The sequence below is a fragment of the Oryx dammah genome, unplaced genomic scaffold (assembly GCF_014754425.2).
Source record: "Oryx dammah isolate SB20612 unplaced genomic scaffold, SCBI_Odam_1.1 HiC_scaffold_21, whole genome shotgun sequence".
Taxonomy (NCBI): Eukaryota; Metazoa; Chordata; class Mammalia; order Artiodactyla; family Bovidae; genus Oryx; species Oryx dammah.
This window is the reverse complement of record NW_024070205.1, coordinates 5,589,327-5,608,679: the sequence shown is the minus strand read 5'-3', so window position 1 is coordinate 5,608,679 and position 19,353 is coordinate 5,589,327. Positions and strand designations below refer to the sequence as shown.

General features: G+C 55.0%; 1 protein-coding gene across 1 annotated transcript in view; it reads left to right on the top strand.

Annotated features, from left to right (window-relative positions):
- PLXNA2 (plexin A2) overlaps positions 1 to 19,353 on the top strand; it is a 232,718-nt gene that overhangs the window by 198,151 nt on the left and 15,214 nt on the right. The window contains exons 14-26 of the mRNA XM_040263761.1: positions 94 to 211; positions 2,494 to 2,630; positions 3,503 to 3,670; positions 3,799 to 3,892; positions 8,280 to 8,519; positions 9,133 to 9,276; positions 9,550 to 9,784; positions 12,521 to 12,663; positions 13,306 to 13,574; positions 15,427 to 15,493; positions 15,840 to 15,986; positions 16,626 to 16,785; positions 17,143 to 17,246. Of these exons, the coding sequence (XP_040119695.1) occupies positions 94 to 211; positions 2,494 to 2,630; positions 3,503 to 3,670; positions 3,799 to 3,892; positions 8,280 to 8,519; positions 9,133 to 9,276; positions 9,550 to 9,784; positions 12,521 to 12,663; positions 13,306 to 13,574; positions 15,427 to 15,493; positions 15,840 to 15,986; positions 16,626 to 16,785; positions 17,143 to 17,246 (2,026 nt within the window). The remainder of the gene's footprint in view (positions 1 to 93; positions 212 to 2,493; positions 2,631 to 3,502; positions 3,671 to 3,798; positions 3,893 to 8,279; positions 8,520 to 9,132; positions 9,277 to 9,549; positions 9,785 to 12,520; positions 12,664 to 13,305; positions 13,575 to 15,426; positions 15,494 to 15,839; positions 15,987 to 16,625; positions 16,786 to 17,142; positions 17,247 to 19,353) is intronic.

Sequence of the window (19,353 nt, the reverse complement as noted above, 5' to 3'; positions counted from 1 at the left end):
GTTACTCACCGTGACTGTGGTGGGGTGAGCAAGCAGGGGCAGGAATGCCAGCTGTCCCCAAGTCTCTGACGGGAAGGCTCGTTCTCTCGCCAGGATCGTCTGTGAGATGGGCCACGCCCTCGTGGGAACCACCTCTGGGCCTGTGCGCCTGTGCATTGGCGAGTGTCAGCCAGAGTTCATGACCAAGTCCCATCAACAGTACACCTTTGTGGTGAGTACTGGGTCTCGTGCTGGGCTGTGCTGCTGCTGAGTCGCTTCAGTCATGTCCGACTTTTTGCGACCCTCTGGGCTGTAGCCTGCCAGCCTCTGCCCATGGGATTCTCCAGGCAAGAATACTTGAGTGGGTTGCCAGGCCCTGCTCCAGGGGATCTTCCTAACCCCAGGGATCGAACCCACATCTCGTCTGTCTCCTGCATTGGCAGGTAGGTGGGTTCTTTGCCACTAGCCCCACCTGGGCAGTTGCTGGGGTGCAGGCTCCCAGAAAGGGCACATTTCTGCCCCTGACTTCTCCCAGCAAAGTCCCACCCTCCCCTTCCCAAGCCAGTGCCTCCGGGCTTCTTGCAGACTGAGTAGGGGACCACAAGAAGGAAAGCCTATCTTTCCTGGGTGAGTCGAGTTCATGACCAACAATGCTTCTTCGGACACTTGGGAGTCCCAGGGAGCCACAGGTCAGGGTTCTGAGTAAGCAACATCAGACCTTGCTTAGAAAGTGGATCCTCAACGCAGGGTGGGCAGGCGCTGCCCTTTGTCCTGCCAATGTGATATCTTTGTCTAATTCCAGCCTAATGAGGACAGATAGCCTGAGGGACCTAATTAAAAGGGTCTATATTTATCCACATGCTTTTTTTTCTGCCAGGGATATTGTAAAAGGAAATTTAGAGGAGCCATTTGAAATCCAGCAGGGACACGGGTCTGTGTGTGCGGCCACGGAGAGGAACATAAGAGTGAGCTGCTCCGTGTATTGGTGTGCTGCACGTACATACACACATACACAGCCCTGGAAACACTTCTTCACACCCAGGCAACAGGTGGAATCACAAAGACTTTCTTTACTCCTTCAGAACAACCCTCTTCTGGGGCCCAGAAGTCCCTTTTAGTTAGACACCTAACCAATATGGCTTTATCAAGTTCTTTGTTAAAAACTGTTAACACCCTGCAGAGGGGGTCAAACCAGCCTTGCTCAGAGTATTGAAAAGTTACTAGATCACAAAATTCTCTTCGGTCTAAAGCATTTTCCTGTTTATTTTAGGTTTTCCAGTCTCTGCCTTGTTAGCTCAGCAACTCCACCTTTTCCTTATACCAGTCTTCTCTTGGGTTGGAGGGTACCACGGGCTTCCCAGGTGGTGCTAGTGGTAAAGAACTGGCCTGTCAATGCAGAAGGCAGAAAAGATGTGGGTTCAATGCCTGGGTCGGGAAGATCCCCTGAAGAAGGAAATAGCAACCCCCTCCAGTATTCTTGCCTGGCAAATTCCATGGACAGAGAAGCCTGGTGGGCTACAGTCCATAGCGTCATAAAGAGTCGAGACACAGCTGAAGCGACTTAGCACTCACGCATGCAAACACACAGGCATGGCCTATATCTGCAGCCCGCCTCCCGTGTCTGAGAGGGTCTTGTGTGAGAAGCAAACTCAGAAAGACAAGGTGGAGAGAGAGTGGTAGAGTGACGAGTAGGGAGGGCTTCAGAGATCACGTCGCCCTCCTCCTCTCTTGACACAGTAGCAAGCAAGACTGCTTGCCAGCCCAGACCAGTGCAGAAACTTGCTCCAGGAGTGAGTAGAACTTGCGTGCATCGCGTCGCTAGTGAGTGGCTGATGCAGACTAGAGTTCACATTGCGTGGTTGCTCAGTTAATGCACTTTCCACTCCACTCTGCTGCCCGCTAGGCAGAAACAATTTCTTTCTGATGCATTCTAGGCCAGTGACATTTCTTTTAGGCTTCAGGGTGATTGTTACAATTTAATGGGCTTAGCAGAACATCCCAACCAACGATAGGCCATCCTCCTGGTGAAGGTCGGGGAAGCTAACATTACTGACGAGTGCCTGCACCAGGCACCCTGCCATGCCCCTCTCGGGCTGAGGGACGGCTCAGAGGACGTGAGCTTGGACCATTAACGGAGACTCTTGGTGGCCCAGTCCAGACAGGGATGCTTTATTCAGCACTATCGATTTTGTGCCAAAAAAATCAGTACTGCTGCAGATAGAGAAGCACTCTCAATTGTTCTCAATTTGTAAACTAATTGATAGATTAGTCAGTGTTATCTCTGCCTTCCCATCAGGGTTATGAGCAGGAGACTCCCCAGGGAGTTAATTACTTGCCAAGTGTGGCCTTTCTGCCTTCCCTGGATATGCCCGGAGCCGCCTCTTAGAAAGGGTCTCAGCTCCAGGGTGGGCAGAGAGTGTCTGGAGTTCCCCCTTCTGTCTGTTTAAGCCTAGCCTGGGCTTCTCCCTGTGGGCAAAGCCTGAGCCATGATCATGTCTCTGCTTCCTCCCAAAGAACCCTTCTGTGCTGTCGCTCAACCCTACCCGCGGGCCTGAGTCTGGAGGCACCATGGTGACCGTCACGGGCCACTATCTCGGGTCTGGAAGCAGCGTGGCCGTTTACCTGGGCAACCAGACCTGCGAGTTCTACGGGTGAGAAGGGCTTGGAGGAGCTCTCGGAGACCATGTGTGTGCGGGCTGTGCACACATACAGGCACATGTGTGTGCAGGTTCACATATATGCCCGCCCCATGATCTCCATGGTACGCGTCACATCCTAGCCCCAAACCCTGCTCCAGTCGCTGCGAGAAATGCCTGCCAGTAGTCAGTTTGAATCGCATCATAAGGGCTAAATAGTCCTACAAACACTTGGAAGTGAGGCCCATGAGACCTGCTCCTGAGCAGGGCTCCCAGGAGCACTCAGCCGCCATCAGGATCGAGCGTTCATCAGGTCCCTGCCGTGGTGACTCCAGAAGCGTGGCCTCTGTCCCCACACCACGCACAGATGCCTCCTCGGGGCATCTCTTGTGTGTAAAGCTTGAAGCCTGGGGATGTAGAGAATCCACAGAGAATTCTGAAAGGGATCCCTAGATGGGAACCCAGCTTGCTCAATAGACCTCCTGCCTGGACCGTACACGTCCTGGGGCCAAGACGGTGTGTTTTCTGTGTCCGCTTTTCTGCATAGTACATACTCCACGTGTCAACTGACTGACCAGACTCCAAGCACTGGCTAAATAGTCATGTTTTAGAAAAATCCAAAAAGACAGGCATTTTCCCAAAGCCCAAAGAGCCGTGCCCCTGCCCCACCTTCTCTAAGCCTCTTTTCCAATTGGCTGCCTCCCCAATCCAACCAGAGTTGGAGCTCAGGTAGAAAGAGACACCGATACACACTGCTAAGGGATGTTTCCTAGCCTGGAGTAGAACAGGACAGAAGAACCCATCCTTCAGCTGGGGGGAAGTGCGTTCTCATGCCAGAGGCCGCCCCACTTGCCCCGGCTCCTAACCCTCCTGCGGTCTGCCTGCAGGCGGTCCATGAACGAGATCGTGTGCGTCTCGCCCCCGTCGTCCAATGGGCTGGGGCCCGTCCCCGTCTCCGTGAGCGTCGACCGGGCCCGAGTGGACAGCAACCTGCAGTTCGAGTACATAGACGACCCCCGGGTGCAGCGCATCGAGCCCGAGTGGAGCATCGCCAGGTGAGGCGGAGGTGCCCGGCCGCCGCGCCCGAGCCCCTTCCACCCCGGGGCGGCTCCCGCCGCGTCCTCGCGGAGTGGGGGCAGCTGCAGAGGGTTGTCTCCCTCATCCAGCCTCTGCTTCTTCCCAGTGGCCACACACCCCTGACCATCACGGGCTTCAACCTGGATGTCATTCAGGAGCCGAGGATCCGGGTCAAGTTTAACGGCAAAGAATCTGTCAACGTGAGTACCGGCGCGTCCACCCGGGCCTCAGGAAACGCGGCTGTGGGTGTGTTTGGCAAGGTGATGGGGTCGGTGTTAGCACTGGGGCCTTCGACTGCCAGAGCAGAGCCCACGATCATGGCCCCAAACACCGGGGCCTTGCAGTGGTTTTTATAATTACAGTATAACCGTTGCTCGTCAGAAGGGCGCGTGACTCCTTATCCCAGTACGGCTTCTGAGCCTCGGACCTGGTGCCAAAGGGCTCCTGTTCTCTGCCATGTTCCCTTCGAGGTCTGATAAGAGGCGTGTGAGAGGGCGAAGAAATTCTGGCTGCAGATTCACATGTTTTCAAATTAGAAATAGGACGCTGCCATCTGTTAGCTGTACACCCATGATAAAGTTGTTTAACCTCTCTGATCCTGCCTTCCCCAGCTAGAAATGCTGATGATAAGACTCTCCTCATGGATCTGTAACATGCAATGAGGCTGGCACTTGATAAACACTAGTCACTGCATGCAGATAATTCCATCCTGGTTGCTAAGATGATCAAGCTGAACATTTCACTTTGCTCTCCTGGGCAGAGCCATGTAATTTATGTTTTTTTTTCCCCTACTGTGGATTTTTGTGATGTTAAAAAAAGTTCTCTATCGTAAAAGCAGAATGTCTGCTATGTTGTTATAAATTTTTTAGTTTGTTCCACTGGCTCCATCTTTCTCTTTTCAGTCAATATGCTCTGAAACATTACTGTATTCATAATTATAGTCCAGGAGATGCCATTATGGCCATCATTTTTCACATGAGTTACTATTATTACTGCTTTGACCTTCTGGAGATTGACGAGGCTGAGATGGAGATGGAGAAGGTGGTGTTGCATCGACGCTCTTTTTCCTGACGCATTCCCAGCATGCTTGAGGCTTCCCTGGGAAACACAGAAATACACAAAATGACTTGCTGGAAGGTTAGATCTGGAAAGGTCTCTGAGATCATCTGGTCCAAACTTCTCCTCGTGTAGCTTAGAAGATAGGGCCAGAAGGGAGTAATGACTTGCCCCCAGACATGAAGGCAGCAGGTGGTAGGGCCAAGCTCAGTCCCACGCATCTGACTCTTGGTAACTAGACTATGTGAGATGCTGGTGGGCTTGACATTCCTTCGTGCCAGAGGCGTGGGACACCAGTCTGTCACCTCTAGTGCCCATCGTGGTAACAGCTCCGAGGGCTAGACGAGCACATGACTCTGTGTCCCAGTGGAGAGCTTGACACCTGAGCAAGAGAGACTGTGTCCCCTTCCACTTTCAGGCCAAGGCCACAGCCCACCTCCCCCTGTCTGCTGTCTCTAGGAACTGGCCAGCCTGGGGAGGGGGCACAGTCCCTCCAGGGTCAGCAAGACCCCAGAGGTCAAAGCATCAGAATGCAGAAAATAAAAGACACGGTTCGTCTAGCACAGAGGGAATTTTGTAGGGTGAGTACATGACTGAGAAGGTCAGCCTCCAAGGCTGCATGGTTAGTCCCCGGAAGCTGTTTGAAGGCAGGACAGAGCTGGGAAGGGCCCCTCAAAAGCTGACATCCTTCTGAGAATGCTTGGGTCTTACTACCCTCCCCAGAATGCGCTGGCAGGAATCTCCCCAGCAGTTCCCCCCGCCCATCCCCCAGGACCTCAGTGCTTCAAGGAGTTAAGAAGCAGCCTCTCCCTTTCGAGAGACGGGGGGCCCTGAGCACCAGCAGTGACCTGCCTGGTATCTGTGGGCTGCAGCCTAGAGGAAGGGCCTGGGGGTGCATGTCGCCACCAAGCCGGTCCCAGGAGGGAAAGCCAGTCTGCTCTGCCCAGTGCCTTCCCGTTCAGGGGTGCTGGGGGAGAACTGTGTGTCCCCTTGGCCCTGCCTGAAGCCCACCTCACCCTCAGGCCCCAGCGCTAACCCCCCGCCTCTGGATTTGGAAGCAGCGCCAGGGGGACTGGCCAGAGTGCAGGCTGCCAAACCTGAAGGAATGTTTGGCAGGCAAAGTGCCGATGCAGCACCGGGCAGGGAGAAAACAGAGGCTGTTTGTCTGGGGGTGGTTTGCTCATTCTCAGAGGAGCCTCGTCCAGGGGCACCAGAGCGAGCGGAGAGGAGACGGGGCAGGCAGGGCGGCGGCGCTCAGGCTGCGGGTCTGTCCCACAGACCCCGGGGTGGGACCCCCAGCTCAGCTCCTCCGCCGTTTGACAGCACCTCTGTTTCCCTCCTGCCAGGGTGTCCCCAGCTGGCATGTGAAAGGGACTCTGGGTTCATAGGGGGCTGCTGAGGGGACCTGAGGAAGGCGGGGTGGGTACTGCTCTCTGGCGGCACGGAGCCCTCCTGAACTGTTTGCTTTAAACTCTTCAACTCCCCCGGAAAGGGAGGGTTAAGGCTTGGAGCGCTGGCCTCATCTCCATGCAAAGTGTCCGCTTTTCCTGCCCTCTCATACACCGTCTTGTTTTCCAAACGTGAAGCCCGGGTTTGCGTATGTTGGCCGGACCCACAACACGTGTGGAGCTGCCAGGACAGCACATACTTGAGCAGAGCTCCCACACATGCCCCTGGTGGGTGCTGGGACACCGAGCCTCCCGCAGCCCCAGCAGCTGCAGAGGGCCGGACGGGAGGAGCGGGGAGGGGTCCAGACCGCGCTCGGGCCCCGGGGCGGGGTCTCCGGTCGGGCTGCTGCCTGGGCAGCCCCTAGACCAGCCGGCAGAGGAGGGCCAGCTCAGCGAGCTGTTAGCTGGAGACCAGGGCCCACCCAGGAGGAAAGGACGTTGTGAACCCAGGGGCGGTACCACGGTCGCACCTCCGTGGGCGGGGAAGGGACCCTCGGAGAAGAGAGAGACCTTGACTAGGACATTGAAGGAGGTGAAGGGGCTTTTTCATCCATCACTATGGTCAGTAAACATTAACTGAACACCTGCTGTGTGCTCGTCTCACACAGCTTCCCACATCCCATCACACACACACGCATACACACATTTATACACACACACACACACACATGGACACACACACATACATAGACACACATACACACACGCAGGACACACACACATACATAGACACAGACACACACACACACATAGACACACACATGGACACACACATGCACACACATACACACATACACACATAGACACACATGCACACACACATACATAGACACACATACACACGCAGGACACACACACGTACATAGACACAGATACACACATACATACACACATACACACACACACACAAGGACACGCACATACATAGATGCAGATACACACACATATACATACATATACACATACGCACTTGGACACACATACATAGACGCACACATTTATACACACACATACACACATTTATATACACATATACGTACATATACACACACATGGACACAATACACACACATTTATACACATACATACACACATTTATACACACACATACACACATTTATACACACATATACGTACATATATACACACATGGACACAATACACACATTTAGACACATACATACACATGGACACACACGTACACACATATACACACATCTATACACACATATACACGTATATACACACATATACACACATATGCACATGGACACACACATACATACACACACATACACACATATATACACATACACATTTATACACACATACACACAAATGGACACACACACACACATAGACACATTTATACACACATGTACACACGCATGTACACACATGTACACACACACGACACACCTTCTGTTCTTATCTTTTCTTCATTTGTTCATGCTCTGTCATTCCCAGGCATTTGCTACGGTTTCTCTCTGCCTGGAACTTGATCCTTTACCATCCTCGCTGTCTGGGAAAGTCCTACACATTCTCCAGGTTAAATTTCATTCATTTTTTCCAAAGGAAAGCTCCCATGAGTCACCCTCACCCTGCCTCAGGCCACGCACGCACGCATGCACACACACACACAGGCTGGTGCACACACACAGGCACCCCTAGAGTGCCGGGGACTCCCCCATCCGGGCGTTTCTCACTCCATCCGTGCCTGTAGCAGTGCCGCGGCCCCTCGTGGGCTGCAGGCCCTCTGCTGCGGCCACACTGTGATGCTGGTTGGATCCTTGTCTCCACCCTGGACTGGGGCCATTTCACTGATGGCCCAGCTCCTGGGCACAGCGCCTGGCACAATGTAGGTGCTCAGTCAGTGTGGGCGAATGAAGAAATGAAGTTAAAATGCACCCCTCCTCCTACACACACACAAAACCAACAACGGAAAAATACAATTTCACAGCTCTTTTCCCTAAGCAAGTAGCTCACTGGAGACCGGCCAAACAAAGCAAAAGGTGGGACTAGGGCGTGTGACCCCGCAGCGTTGCCGGCTGGGTGTTGGAACACTGCGCTCTGGGCCCCGTAGGTGTGCAAAGTTGTGAACACCACCACCCTGACCTGCCTGGCACCCTCGCTGACCACGGACTATCGGCCCGGCCTGGACACCGTGGAGCGGCCAGACGAGTTTGGATTTGTCTTCAACAACGTCCAGTCCTTGCTGATTTACAATGATACCAAGTTCATCTACTACCCCAACCCGACCTTTGAACTGCTCAGCCCTACTGGGGTCTTGGATCAGAAGCCAGGATCCCCTATCATTCTGAAGGTAGGAGCACGGCGTGGCCAGACCACCCCTCTCCCGTCCTGGCCTCGCCTCCCTTCAGTGCCCGCAGGCTTCCATCGCTGCCAATACCCCATGAAGGGAGCTCAGGAATAGCTACAGACCCACGCAGTGACGTATCTTGAGCTTGGGATTCTCGAGGAACCCTGGGGAGTATTTTGTGTTCTTGTGGATGTTGGGCCCCAAAAGCCTTACAGTGTGTTGGAAGCAACCATGTCCTTCACTGACCTCATCCGCAGCCACCATAACTGCCCTCCAGTGTGAGGCGGTCAGGCTCCCCGGTGCCATCCGTCCAAGGGTGTTACTCCACCGCTTTCAGCTCTCACCCCTGCAGCCTCCCCTGCAACGATTTGCTTGTTTGCTGTTTGCCCTCTCCTTCCTCTCTCGTTACCACTCTCTCCTTCCCTTTCATTCTCTCCTCCCTTTGTTTTCTCTTTTCCTCTCTAAACTGTGGCCAATGGACGTCCTCTCCGATGGAATGCCTCTTTGGTTTTTGCATTGGTGCCCTTACCTTCTCTCTTTAATCTCTTCTTAAATAGGCAATTAACTTCTGTGTGCACGTGTCAGTTATTCCTAATAAGATTGCTATTATCTGCAGGGCAGAAATCTTTGCCCTCCTGCCTCTGGAGGTGCCAAACTCAACTACACAGTGCTGATTGGAGAGACCCCGTGTGCCGTTACCGTGTCTGAGACACAGCTCCTCTGCGAGCCTCCCAACCTCACGGGCGAGCACAAGGTCATGGTGAGTGAACCACCTTCTATTCTTTCTTCCCTCTTCACCTTGCATGTATCGTCTGTCAAAGCCAAAGGGCTTTCCAGCTCCTCCCCATCCCCTCATCTCAAGGTTCTATATTGAAATGGTTAGGAGCAGAGGACACAAGAAAAGAAAGGCAGGCGATCCGCAGGAAGTTGTTTGGTCTTCAGACTACACTGTGTGGTTGTGGTTGCTCCTGTCCTTTCTGAAACGAGAAGGACGGGACGGCTCGACAGCGTCTGTGTCGTGTGTCACGCGCAGGTCCACGTGGGCGGGATGGTGTTCTCGCCCGGCTCCGTGAGTGTCATCTCAGACAGCTTACTGACCCTGCCCGCCATCGCGAGCATCGCGGCGGGAGGCAGCCTCCTGCTCATCATTGTCATCATCGTGCTCATCGCCTACAAGCGCAAGTCTCGAGAGAACGACCTCACCCTCAAGCGCCTGCAGATGCAGATGGACAGCCTGGAGTCCCGTGTGGCCCTGGAGTGCAAGGAAGGTGAGTGGGGCCGCTCCTTCCCACCGGAGCCGCTTTCCTCACCAGCCTATCACCCCCTTCTCTGAGACAGCGCTCATCTCTACTCCCATCTCGTCCACCCCAAGCCCTCAAGCTCCATCTTGACCTCTGTTTTCCTTTGAACTTCCTCTGCTCTCGGGGCCAGAGAAGTCCTATTAACATGCGCGCAGTGAGGCCCCAGGTCTGATCGCATTATTCTGTCCCGCTGTGCCCTGACTCATCCCACAGTCTGGCCACCTTCCTCTCTCCTGGGACAGCGGGTGGCCCTCCGTGTCCCCACGGGCAGAGCCTCCTGGGCCCTGTGGCCTCAGACTCTAGATCCCCACGTGGGAATGGCCCCTTTCGCCGGGCCGCCCTCGGAGCAGCAGAAAAGGAAGGAGAGTGCGTCCCCCTCTCCCAGCCCATCCCTTGCCCCGGGGCGCGGTCATCCCGAGCTGCAGGCTGAGCCTCTGAAGGCCACATGCAGGGCATCTCAGACTGTGATGGTGGAGACTGTGCTTCCTCCATCTCCCAAGCCACCGCTGCTGCCAGGCGACTGGTGTACCTGGTGTTGCCTCGGGCTGAGGGCCTGGCAGACTCTCTGGGTAAACATCTCAATCAGGAATCAAAACACTTCTCCTTTTACTGCAAACTTCAAGATCAGAACAAGCCCCCTGTGAGGAGCTGGGCTGGGAAAGTGGACCATGGCTCCTCCTTCTGCCAGGGGTAGGGCAGAGAGAGGAGGGGGCAGGCTTGCCATCAAGGGGAAGCCCCTGCTGGCCAAGGGCCTGGCAGGCAGGGTACCCTAAGGCTGGGTTTGGTGGCGTTCTCAGTTGTGTGTGTGTGTGTGAAAATATATAGAACATACAATTTACCATTTGACTTTCTAATCTCTATACCCTAGTGCTCTCCCCTCCAGTTCAGAGGCATTGTGTGCATGTGTGTGCAAGCAAGCGTGCATGCTCAGTCACTTCAGTCGTGTCCAACTCTTTGCGACCCCATGGAATGCAGCCCACCAGGCTCCTCTGTTCATGGGATTCTCCAGGCAAAATTACTGGAGTGGGTTGCCATGCCCTCCTCCAGGGGATCTTCCCAACCCAGGGATCAAACCCCAGGATCTCTTATGTCTCCTGCTTTGGCAGGTGGGTACCACTAGTGCCACCTGGGAAACTCCTCAGGGGTATTAAGTACATTCAGCATGTTACGCGACCATACCCACCATGCATCTCCAGACCGCCCTCATTTTCCCAGCTGAAACTCTGTACTCAGGAAACAGTCGTTCCCCGTGCTCCTCTCCCTTTGGCCCTTCTGCCTTCTGTCTCCAGGACTCCACTGCTCTAGGAGCCTCACATAAATGGCATCAGGCAGCATCTGTCCTTTTGGCAGGTTTATCTCCCTTAGCATCATGTCTCCAGGGTTCATCCATGTTGCAGCATATGGCAGAATTTCACTCCTTTTTCAGGTTGGATAATTGTCCATCAGGTGTAGAAACCACGTTTTGTTCACCAGGTTATCTGTCAGTGGGCATTTGGGTTGCTTCCACCTCTTGGTATCATGAATAATGCTGCTGTGAACATGAGTGTACAAGTATCTGTTCAAGTCCCTGCTTCAGGTCCTTGTGGGCATATATGTCAGAAAGGAATTGATGGGTCATAGGGTAACAATTCTGTAATTTTCTGAGGAATCATCAAATTGGTTTCCAGAGCAGCAGTGCCAGTTTACTTTCCCTCCAACAAGATGCACAGGTTTGAGTTTTCCCACATCCTTGTCAACACTTGTTATTTTCCATTATTTACATTAGCCATGCTAACGGGTGGAACTTCCCTGGTGACATTAGTCTTAAATAACCCGCCTGCCAATGCAGGAGACGTAAGAGATGCAGGTTTGATCCCTGGGTTGGGAAGATCCCTTGGAGAAGGGCACAGCAACCCACTCCAGTCTTCATGCCTGGGAAATCCTGTAAACAGCAGGGCCTAGCGGGCTACAATCCATAGGGTCACAAAGAGTCGGACACGACCAAAGTGACTTTGCACACACGCATACTGATGGGTATGAAGCGGTATCTCCTGGTGGTTTTGATTTTCATTTTCCCCCAAGGTCTTTGCATTTTGATTTTTTTCTTTTGCTGGGAAAAGGGGAGCAAAGCTGCCTATTCTGGTCTTTGTTTGATCCGCACAACCAGTCTCTCACCTATCTCTAGCATCTGTATCACCCGTATGACCCAAGTCACATGTGTTTCCTTTGTTCTAACAGCACGTGTAATACATAGAAAGAAAATTCAAAATTATAGATAAGCATAGAGGAAGAAATGGGCTTCCCTGGTGGCTCAGCAGGAAAGAATCCACCTGCAATGCAGGAGTTGCAGGTTCAGTCCCTGGGTTGAGAAGATTCCCCTGGAGAAGAGGATGGCAGTCCACTCCAGTATTCTTGCCTGAGAAAACCGATGGACAGAGGAGCCTGGTGGGCTACAGGCTGTGGGGTGGCAAAAGAGTCAGACACGACTTTGCAAGTAAAGACATACACATATGGAGGAGGAAACAGTATAGAAGTCACCCATATTCCAACCACCTAAAGAGGCAGCCTGGAGCCAGCTCACTCCCTCTGGAGGTGCACACACCCCACACACGCGCCGTCTCTGCATCCCAGCCCTTCCTTCCTCCTTCACAAACGTCTCTGCCTCTCCCCTCCCTTGTCTGGGTTCCCCTCCTGAGTCTCCCTGTCTCCCCTGTACCTCCCCAGCTTTTGCCGAGCTCCAGACAGACATCAACGAGCTGACCAGCGACCTGGACCGCTCAGGAATCCCCTACCTGGACTATAGGACCTATGCTATGCGAGTCCTCTTCCCGGGCATCGAGGACCATCCCGTCCTGCGTGAGCTGGAGGTAACACCTGCCTCCCTCACCCAGCTGCCCACTGGGGACCCTGGGCCTGGGTTTCCTAGGAGATGCCCTGCAGCTGAGGAGGGTCATGAGTGAGGAGGAGAAACCGCCTGTAGAAGCAGCAGCACCACGGGGACATTTCCGAACAGGAAACTCACGGCCACGGGGGCACCCGGGTTCTTCGGGATGATTCTAGGGGAAGGCTGACTGTCATTCTTTAATTAATGACTGAATTAATTAAGATTTGGCCTCATTTCCAAATGGATTTGAGGTGGCTTAAGGAAAGACCCATGATTCTGTGAGGTTTGCCCGTTTATTTCTCAGTTTGTTTTACTAAAGAGAGTACATCAGGACAGAGGAGGTTGAGGGGAGGGGAGTAAACCCAGCTAGTCTGATGGGGTAGCTCCTGTTGTGCTGGATCCTTGGCGCAATCAGATGTATAGCATCCTCTCTGGAGCCCAACCCTCTCCACCCACTGGGAGGTCAGACCGCAGAGAGCAGGCATTCCTGCCTCTCCAGGGTGGGGTGGCTATCAGTGTTACGGAGAGGGTCCTAGAGCTGGTGTCATCATCAGCTGAGACCCCCCGCCCCCGGGGAGAACCGGAAGCCTGTCCTCTGATGCCACGCTGCCAACCCTTCCCCCAGGTGCAGGGCAACGGGCAGCAGCACGTGGAGAAGGCCCTGAAGCTCTTCGCGCAGCTCATCAACAACAAGGTGTTCCTGCTGACCTTCATCCGCACCCTGGAGCTGCAGCGCAGCTTCTCCATGCGGGACCGCGGCAACGTCGCCTCGCTCATCATGACGGGCCTGCAGGGCCGCCTGGAGTACGCCACCGACGTCCTCAAGCAGCTGCTGTCCGACCTCATCGATAAGAACCTGGAGAACAAGAACCACCCCAAGCTGCTGCTCCGGAGGTCAGACCTGCACCCTGGGGCTGGGGAGGCAGCTGGCGTCTGAACGGGGACGTGGCGGGGGGCGGCACCCTTCCCCGGGAAAGCCTGTGTCCCTACAGCCCCCCAGTGCAGAATCTCATGTCCCCTTCCCCGGACGGCTGGGCCATGTCCACAGGTGCTGGGTGTCCAGTGCATCTCAGCCTGGATCCCAGCGTGGCCACCGGCTCATCAGGAGGCCTGGGGCCAGTGGTGCAGCGTCTCTGCTATTTAGCCCCCTCATGAGCAAAATGACACTCATCTCCAAGTCTCTCTCCCTCCCCCTGTATCTCGGGTTTCACTGTCCAACGCCGTAGCACATGCGGCTGTTCATTAAAATGAGATAAATGTGAGATTCAGTCCCTCCGTTGCACTAGCCATATCCCAAGGGCTTGGTCCCCACAAGTGGCCGCCACGTTGGAAACGCAGGCAGAGGCTGTTCCCATCCCTGCAAGCACCCAGCTAAGGATTTGGTGCAGCCTGTGCCTTCAATGCCCAGCTTCTGGGATCTGAATCACCAGCACCTACCACCAACCCCACCCCAGTTGCCGTTTTCCCGGCAGGGAAGAGGGTCAGAGACCTTGACATCCATCCCCCGAGCCCAGCGTCTCTGGAGGCCGCAGAGATCCAGCACAGAGAGCCACCTCCATGTCACCAGCTCCTCCGTAGTCTTCTCCTAGCAAGGTCTCAGGCTTCCAGACCCCACGGAGGGTGAGGAGGGAGGAAAAATGGCTTTGTGTTATGAGTACAGAGCCCCCATTCTGCCAATCTGAGCATTAGAAACTCTCATTAAGAACTGTTGTATTTAAATTAGAGCTAATCTCAGGCATAATGCAGGGAGAGGGTGCTGGGAGGGGCCCACGGAGAAAGCTACAATTTCTTCTGCCTTTGTCACTTTCTCTCAGGCCCGGGGTTGCTGAGCCGCCCTGGCAAATGCCTGGGATTTACTGCGACTGGAGGGTATAATTTGCACCACGTGCAGGGAGTTAAAGTACTCCTCCAGCGTCCTCATCCCTGAGGGATCTGTCAGGGCCGCGCTGTTCCTTCCCAGGTCCCCAGAGCTGCGGCCTGGGGTGGGCGTGGGAGGTGGGGGTGGCAAGGCTTGCAGAAGCAGGTCCCCGTTAGCTATAACGCTTAGGCACACGGCTCACTATGGGAGGGGCCGGATCCAGACCCCACGTGTCAGCGGTGATGACAGCTTCCGGTTCTAGGCACTCTTCTTAGCACTTTTTGTACATTGACTCATTCAGCCTGGACCACAACCCTGTGGGGTACACAACGACGACGGTGGTGGTGGTTACCGTTATTAATTGTGGTTGTTGTTATTATGATTAATTCCCCATTTAGAAATGGGGAAACTGAATCCAGAGACAGGGAAGCGACTTACTCAAGATCACACAGCCAGTCCACGGCAGAGTTGAGATTTGAACTCAGTCTGATTCTGAGTGTTTGGAGGGGCAGGCAGCAGGGGCCTTCTAGATAGGCATATAAAGTATTCAGACCAGGCAGGAAACCTCAGAGGGACAGAGAAACTGTACTTATCCCCCTGAGGCCAAAAGAGGGCTGGAGGAGGGTGTCCTTGGCACCTGCGTCTGTAGACCCAGAGTGCCACTCCATTTTCCCAGGAAATTGAGGCTCAGAAGGCAAAAGCCTCTGGCCCAAGGTCTCGCGTCTTGCTATTGGGGTAAAGTCAGGACAGGACGCAGCGTCCTGGCTCCCAGCCCTGGGTTCTCTTGGGCCATAGTCCACCCAAAGAACCAGGCACCCTCTTGGGAGCCCTCCATGAAGGACCTTCATGAAGGACCTCCATGAAGGCTCATCCCTTCTGCCTCCCCAGGACAGAGTCTGTGGCAGAGAAGATGCTGACCAATTGGTTTGCCTTCCTCCTGCACAAGTTCCTGAAGGTGAGGATGGGAGCGGGGCCGGGACGAGGAAGCGAGAGCGGGATGGGGGAGCTGCCCCTCTGAGCCTGGCCTCCAGGGCTGCATGGATGCCCCCCACCCCCCCATTTGGAGCAGGAACCTACCTGGCCAGGTGCCCCAAAACCACGTGGGCCTAGGAGCAGGGTCAGGAGAGGGAGGGAGAGGGGAGGCAGGCTGGGGCCCTGCTGCCCACGCCCACCTGTGCCAACTACCCACAGCCGCCTGTGCCCACCACCCATGGCCGCCTGTGCCCACAGGAGAGCAGGGTCAGGAGAGGGAGGGGGAGGCAAGCTGGGGCCCCACCGCCCACGCCCGCCCACGCCCGCAGGAGTGTGCCGGGGAGCCGCTGTTCATGCTGTACTGCGCCATCAAGCAGCAGATGGAGAAGGGCCCCATCGACGCCATCACAGGCGAGGCGCGCTACTCGCTGAGCGAGGACAAGCTCATCCGGCAGCAGATCGACTACAAGACCCTGGTGAGGAGGCGGGGAGCCCTGCGGGAGCCTGGCGGAACAGCGCGGACCTCCTGCTTCTGAGCCCCGCCCCAGCCTCTGGCCGCGGAGCCAGCCTGAGGGCTCTGCAGCGAGGCCGGAAGACCCACCTGGGGGCCAGTCCAGGCCCAGCCCAGGGTCTCAAGAGTGGGCACGCCAGCCTGGGCTCCTCTTCCCCATCTCATTGGGTGGACCCAAAGAGCTCCGATTTCCTCAGTTTACCCTAGATTGCCCAGCATCGGGCCTGGGGAAGTTGGCATGATAGGGAAGAAGTCTGCTGATTTCTAATGTCGAGACTTCAGGGAGGCAGGAAGCCAGCCCACCTGCAGCCACTTCTAAACCCTTAGGATGCCTGGACCCGGGATGGCAGCCTCCCCTAAGCCATCGGGGGCTACAGGGTGGAGTCCTGGCTCTTTGAGAAGTAGAGGAGTGGGCAGAAGGACCCAGGTTGCCATTGGCAGATGGCTGGGAGGTGGGAGAAACTGAGACGCAGAGAGACGCTCATTTCTCTGTGAGGAGGAGGAGGAGCCTGGGTAAGAGAAGGTTCCAGGGCCGCACTCCCCACCCCCAAATGACATCTTCGACTCACATCTCCCCTCCCCGACCCTCGATCACCACCTGCAGATTCTGAACTGCGTTAACCCTGACAACGAGAACAGCCCGGAGATCCCGGTGAAGGTGTTAAACTGTGACACCATCACACAGGTCAAGGAGAAGATCCTTGATGCAGTCTACAAGAACGTGCCCTACTCCCAGCGGCCCAGGGCTGTGGACATGGACTTGGGTAGGAGCCCTGGCCTTGGGGGCACTGGGGCAGCCTCCTAAGGGCACTGGGGCTGGGGGGCCAGGCTGGGAAGACGGGACGCTCTGCTCAGCAGATGGCCCCCCCGCCGGGGCCCTGACTGGGTCTCCCCTCCCAGGTTGGGGGCCGGGTGAAACACTTCTCCCAGGGCACTGCCTGCTCGGACGTGGCCGCCTCTCAGGAGGCTCCTCCCAGCCTTGCACCCACGAAGCCCTGGACATCTTAAGCGCTGTCACTGTCCCCACTTCTGGGATCCAGGGTTGCCAGGCCCCTAGAGAACGCCCCATGGGGCGGTCCTGGCCCCCGCCCCTCACACTGCTGCCCACCCCCTCCTCCCAGAGTGGCGACAAGGCCGGATCGCCAGGGTCGTGCTACAGGACGAGGACATCACGACCAAGATCGAGGGCGACTGGAAGAGGCTGAACACGCTCATGCACTATCAGGTGAGGGGGCTTTGCACCAGGGACCCAGGCCCTCCGAAATGCCCCCTCCCTCTAAGGTTTGCTCTAAGGCCCTCAAGCCCTAAAAGAGTTTTCCTGTCGCCCCTATCTACCGGGGAATCCCTGGTAGCTCAGCTGGTAAAGAATCCGCCTGCAGTGTGGGGGACCCTGGTTCAATTCCTGGGTTGGGAAGATCCCCTGGAGAAGGGATGGGCTACCCACTCCAGTATTCTTGGGCTTCCCTGGTGGCTCAGCTGGTAAAGAATCCGCCCGCTCTGCGGGAGATCTGGGTTCAATCCCTGGGTCGGGAAGATCTCCCGGAGAAAGGAACAGCTACCCACGCCAGTATCCTTGCCTGGAGAATCCCACGGACTGTAGGAGCCCCTACAGCCCACAGGGCCACAAAAAGTCGGACACGGCTGAGCAACTCAGCACAGCACAGCACAGCGTATCTCCCCTAGCTGACTCCTCCCTGAGTCCAGAGCGGTGATCCTCAGCCCCGCCTGCTGATTAGAATTACTGGGGGGGTGTAAAAACACGAGTGTCCTGACTCATCCTGAGAAGGTGACTTAACTGCTCTAGGGTCCGGTGGGACCTTCTCATCTTATACAGAGTGTAGCTCTTCTCATGCAGAAAAATCGCATCTTTCGGGGACAAGTTCAGAGGCGTCTGCCACTTTCTCTGACTTCTGACTAGCGCGGCTTACCTTCCACTTCGCACCCGCAACGAAGCAGGGAATTGAGTCTTAGTTTCTGCCGCTTACCCGCTGGTGTCCTTGGGGAAGCTGCTTAAGCTCTCGCTCTTCTCATCTGTAAAATGGAGTTAATGGTGATCCCTGCCCCATGAAGTGGTGAAGAGTAGGCTGAATATAGTAGATAGAGCGTTCAGCACACCAGCAGACACACTAAAAGAACAGTCAAAAAAGAAAAATCCCAGCCAAAGAACAAAAGATCCAAGAGGTAGCAGCTCTCACTCTGCTTGCTTCGCAGGGTAACTGCTCACAGCTGGGGTCTCTGTAAGATTAAGCACAGGTAGGCTGGTAGGGATTCTTAAAAAAATACTAAAATAGAAGCTGGAAAGGAGAGTCAGTGAGGGAAATTAAACCAACCAGAGGAAGCACCTCGGGCTGCAGGACCCTGTGGAACTGCTTGACTAATAGCATCACCCTCTGTCCCTGCCTCACGCGGGGAGGGTGTGCAGGGCTGGCGCGCTGGGCTCTCACACACTGAGATGCCAAGGGCCTGGAGGCTGGGGGTCCTAAAGGCCAGCAGGACCTGGCTGGGAGCCTCTCGGCGCACACAGAAAGCTAGGGGAGGGGCAGAATCCCCAAAACGTTCCCTTCCAGGCTCCATCCTCCTAGCTGACTTGCATTTGCCATGCTGACACTTGGCCTGGACTCCCACCCTAAATGGAGACCGTGAGGTACAGTGGGAAGAGAAAAGGGTTTGTGAGCGCTATTTAAACCCCTGCTTCCCCACTTGCCGGTGATGTGACTTTAATCTCCCTGAACCCTGAGCTCCTCGTGAATGAATGGAGACACGGTCCCGAATCGCGAATGTGGTTGGGAGTGTTAGAAACCACAGGTGAGGTTCACCGGGATGTGTATACCTCTCCAGAGTAGCTGTAATCACGCTGTGGATCCCGCCCCACCCCGCTTCACACTGCGGAATGCATCCTGTGGTACCGTCGCAATGAACCAGTGAGAACCGAAGAAGAAAGTGCGAAAGAAAAGAGCGTTACGCCCCCAATTTCTGTTTCTCGGAGGCAGCGAGGCGCGGCTCCTCTGTCTTTGCTGCCCTAATGCTTATTAACGGGCTGTCTGTCCTGTGACTCCCAGTCAGAAGAACGGAATATTCTTCATTACAGTGTTCATCACGCACAGCACTTTCAATTCCCCAGTGTCATTTATCATTCATGTATTCATTCATTCCTCAAATATTTACTGAGATTTACTCTGTGCGAGGCACCTCCCACATGCCAGCCCTGAGTGACAGGGGACACCAGGGATTATTCTTCCCTTTGAGAGATGATGGTGATGGTGGTGGTGATGGTGATGATGGTGGTGATGGTAAAGATGATGGTGGTGACCGTGGTGATGGTGGTGATGGTG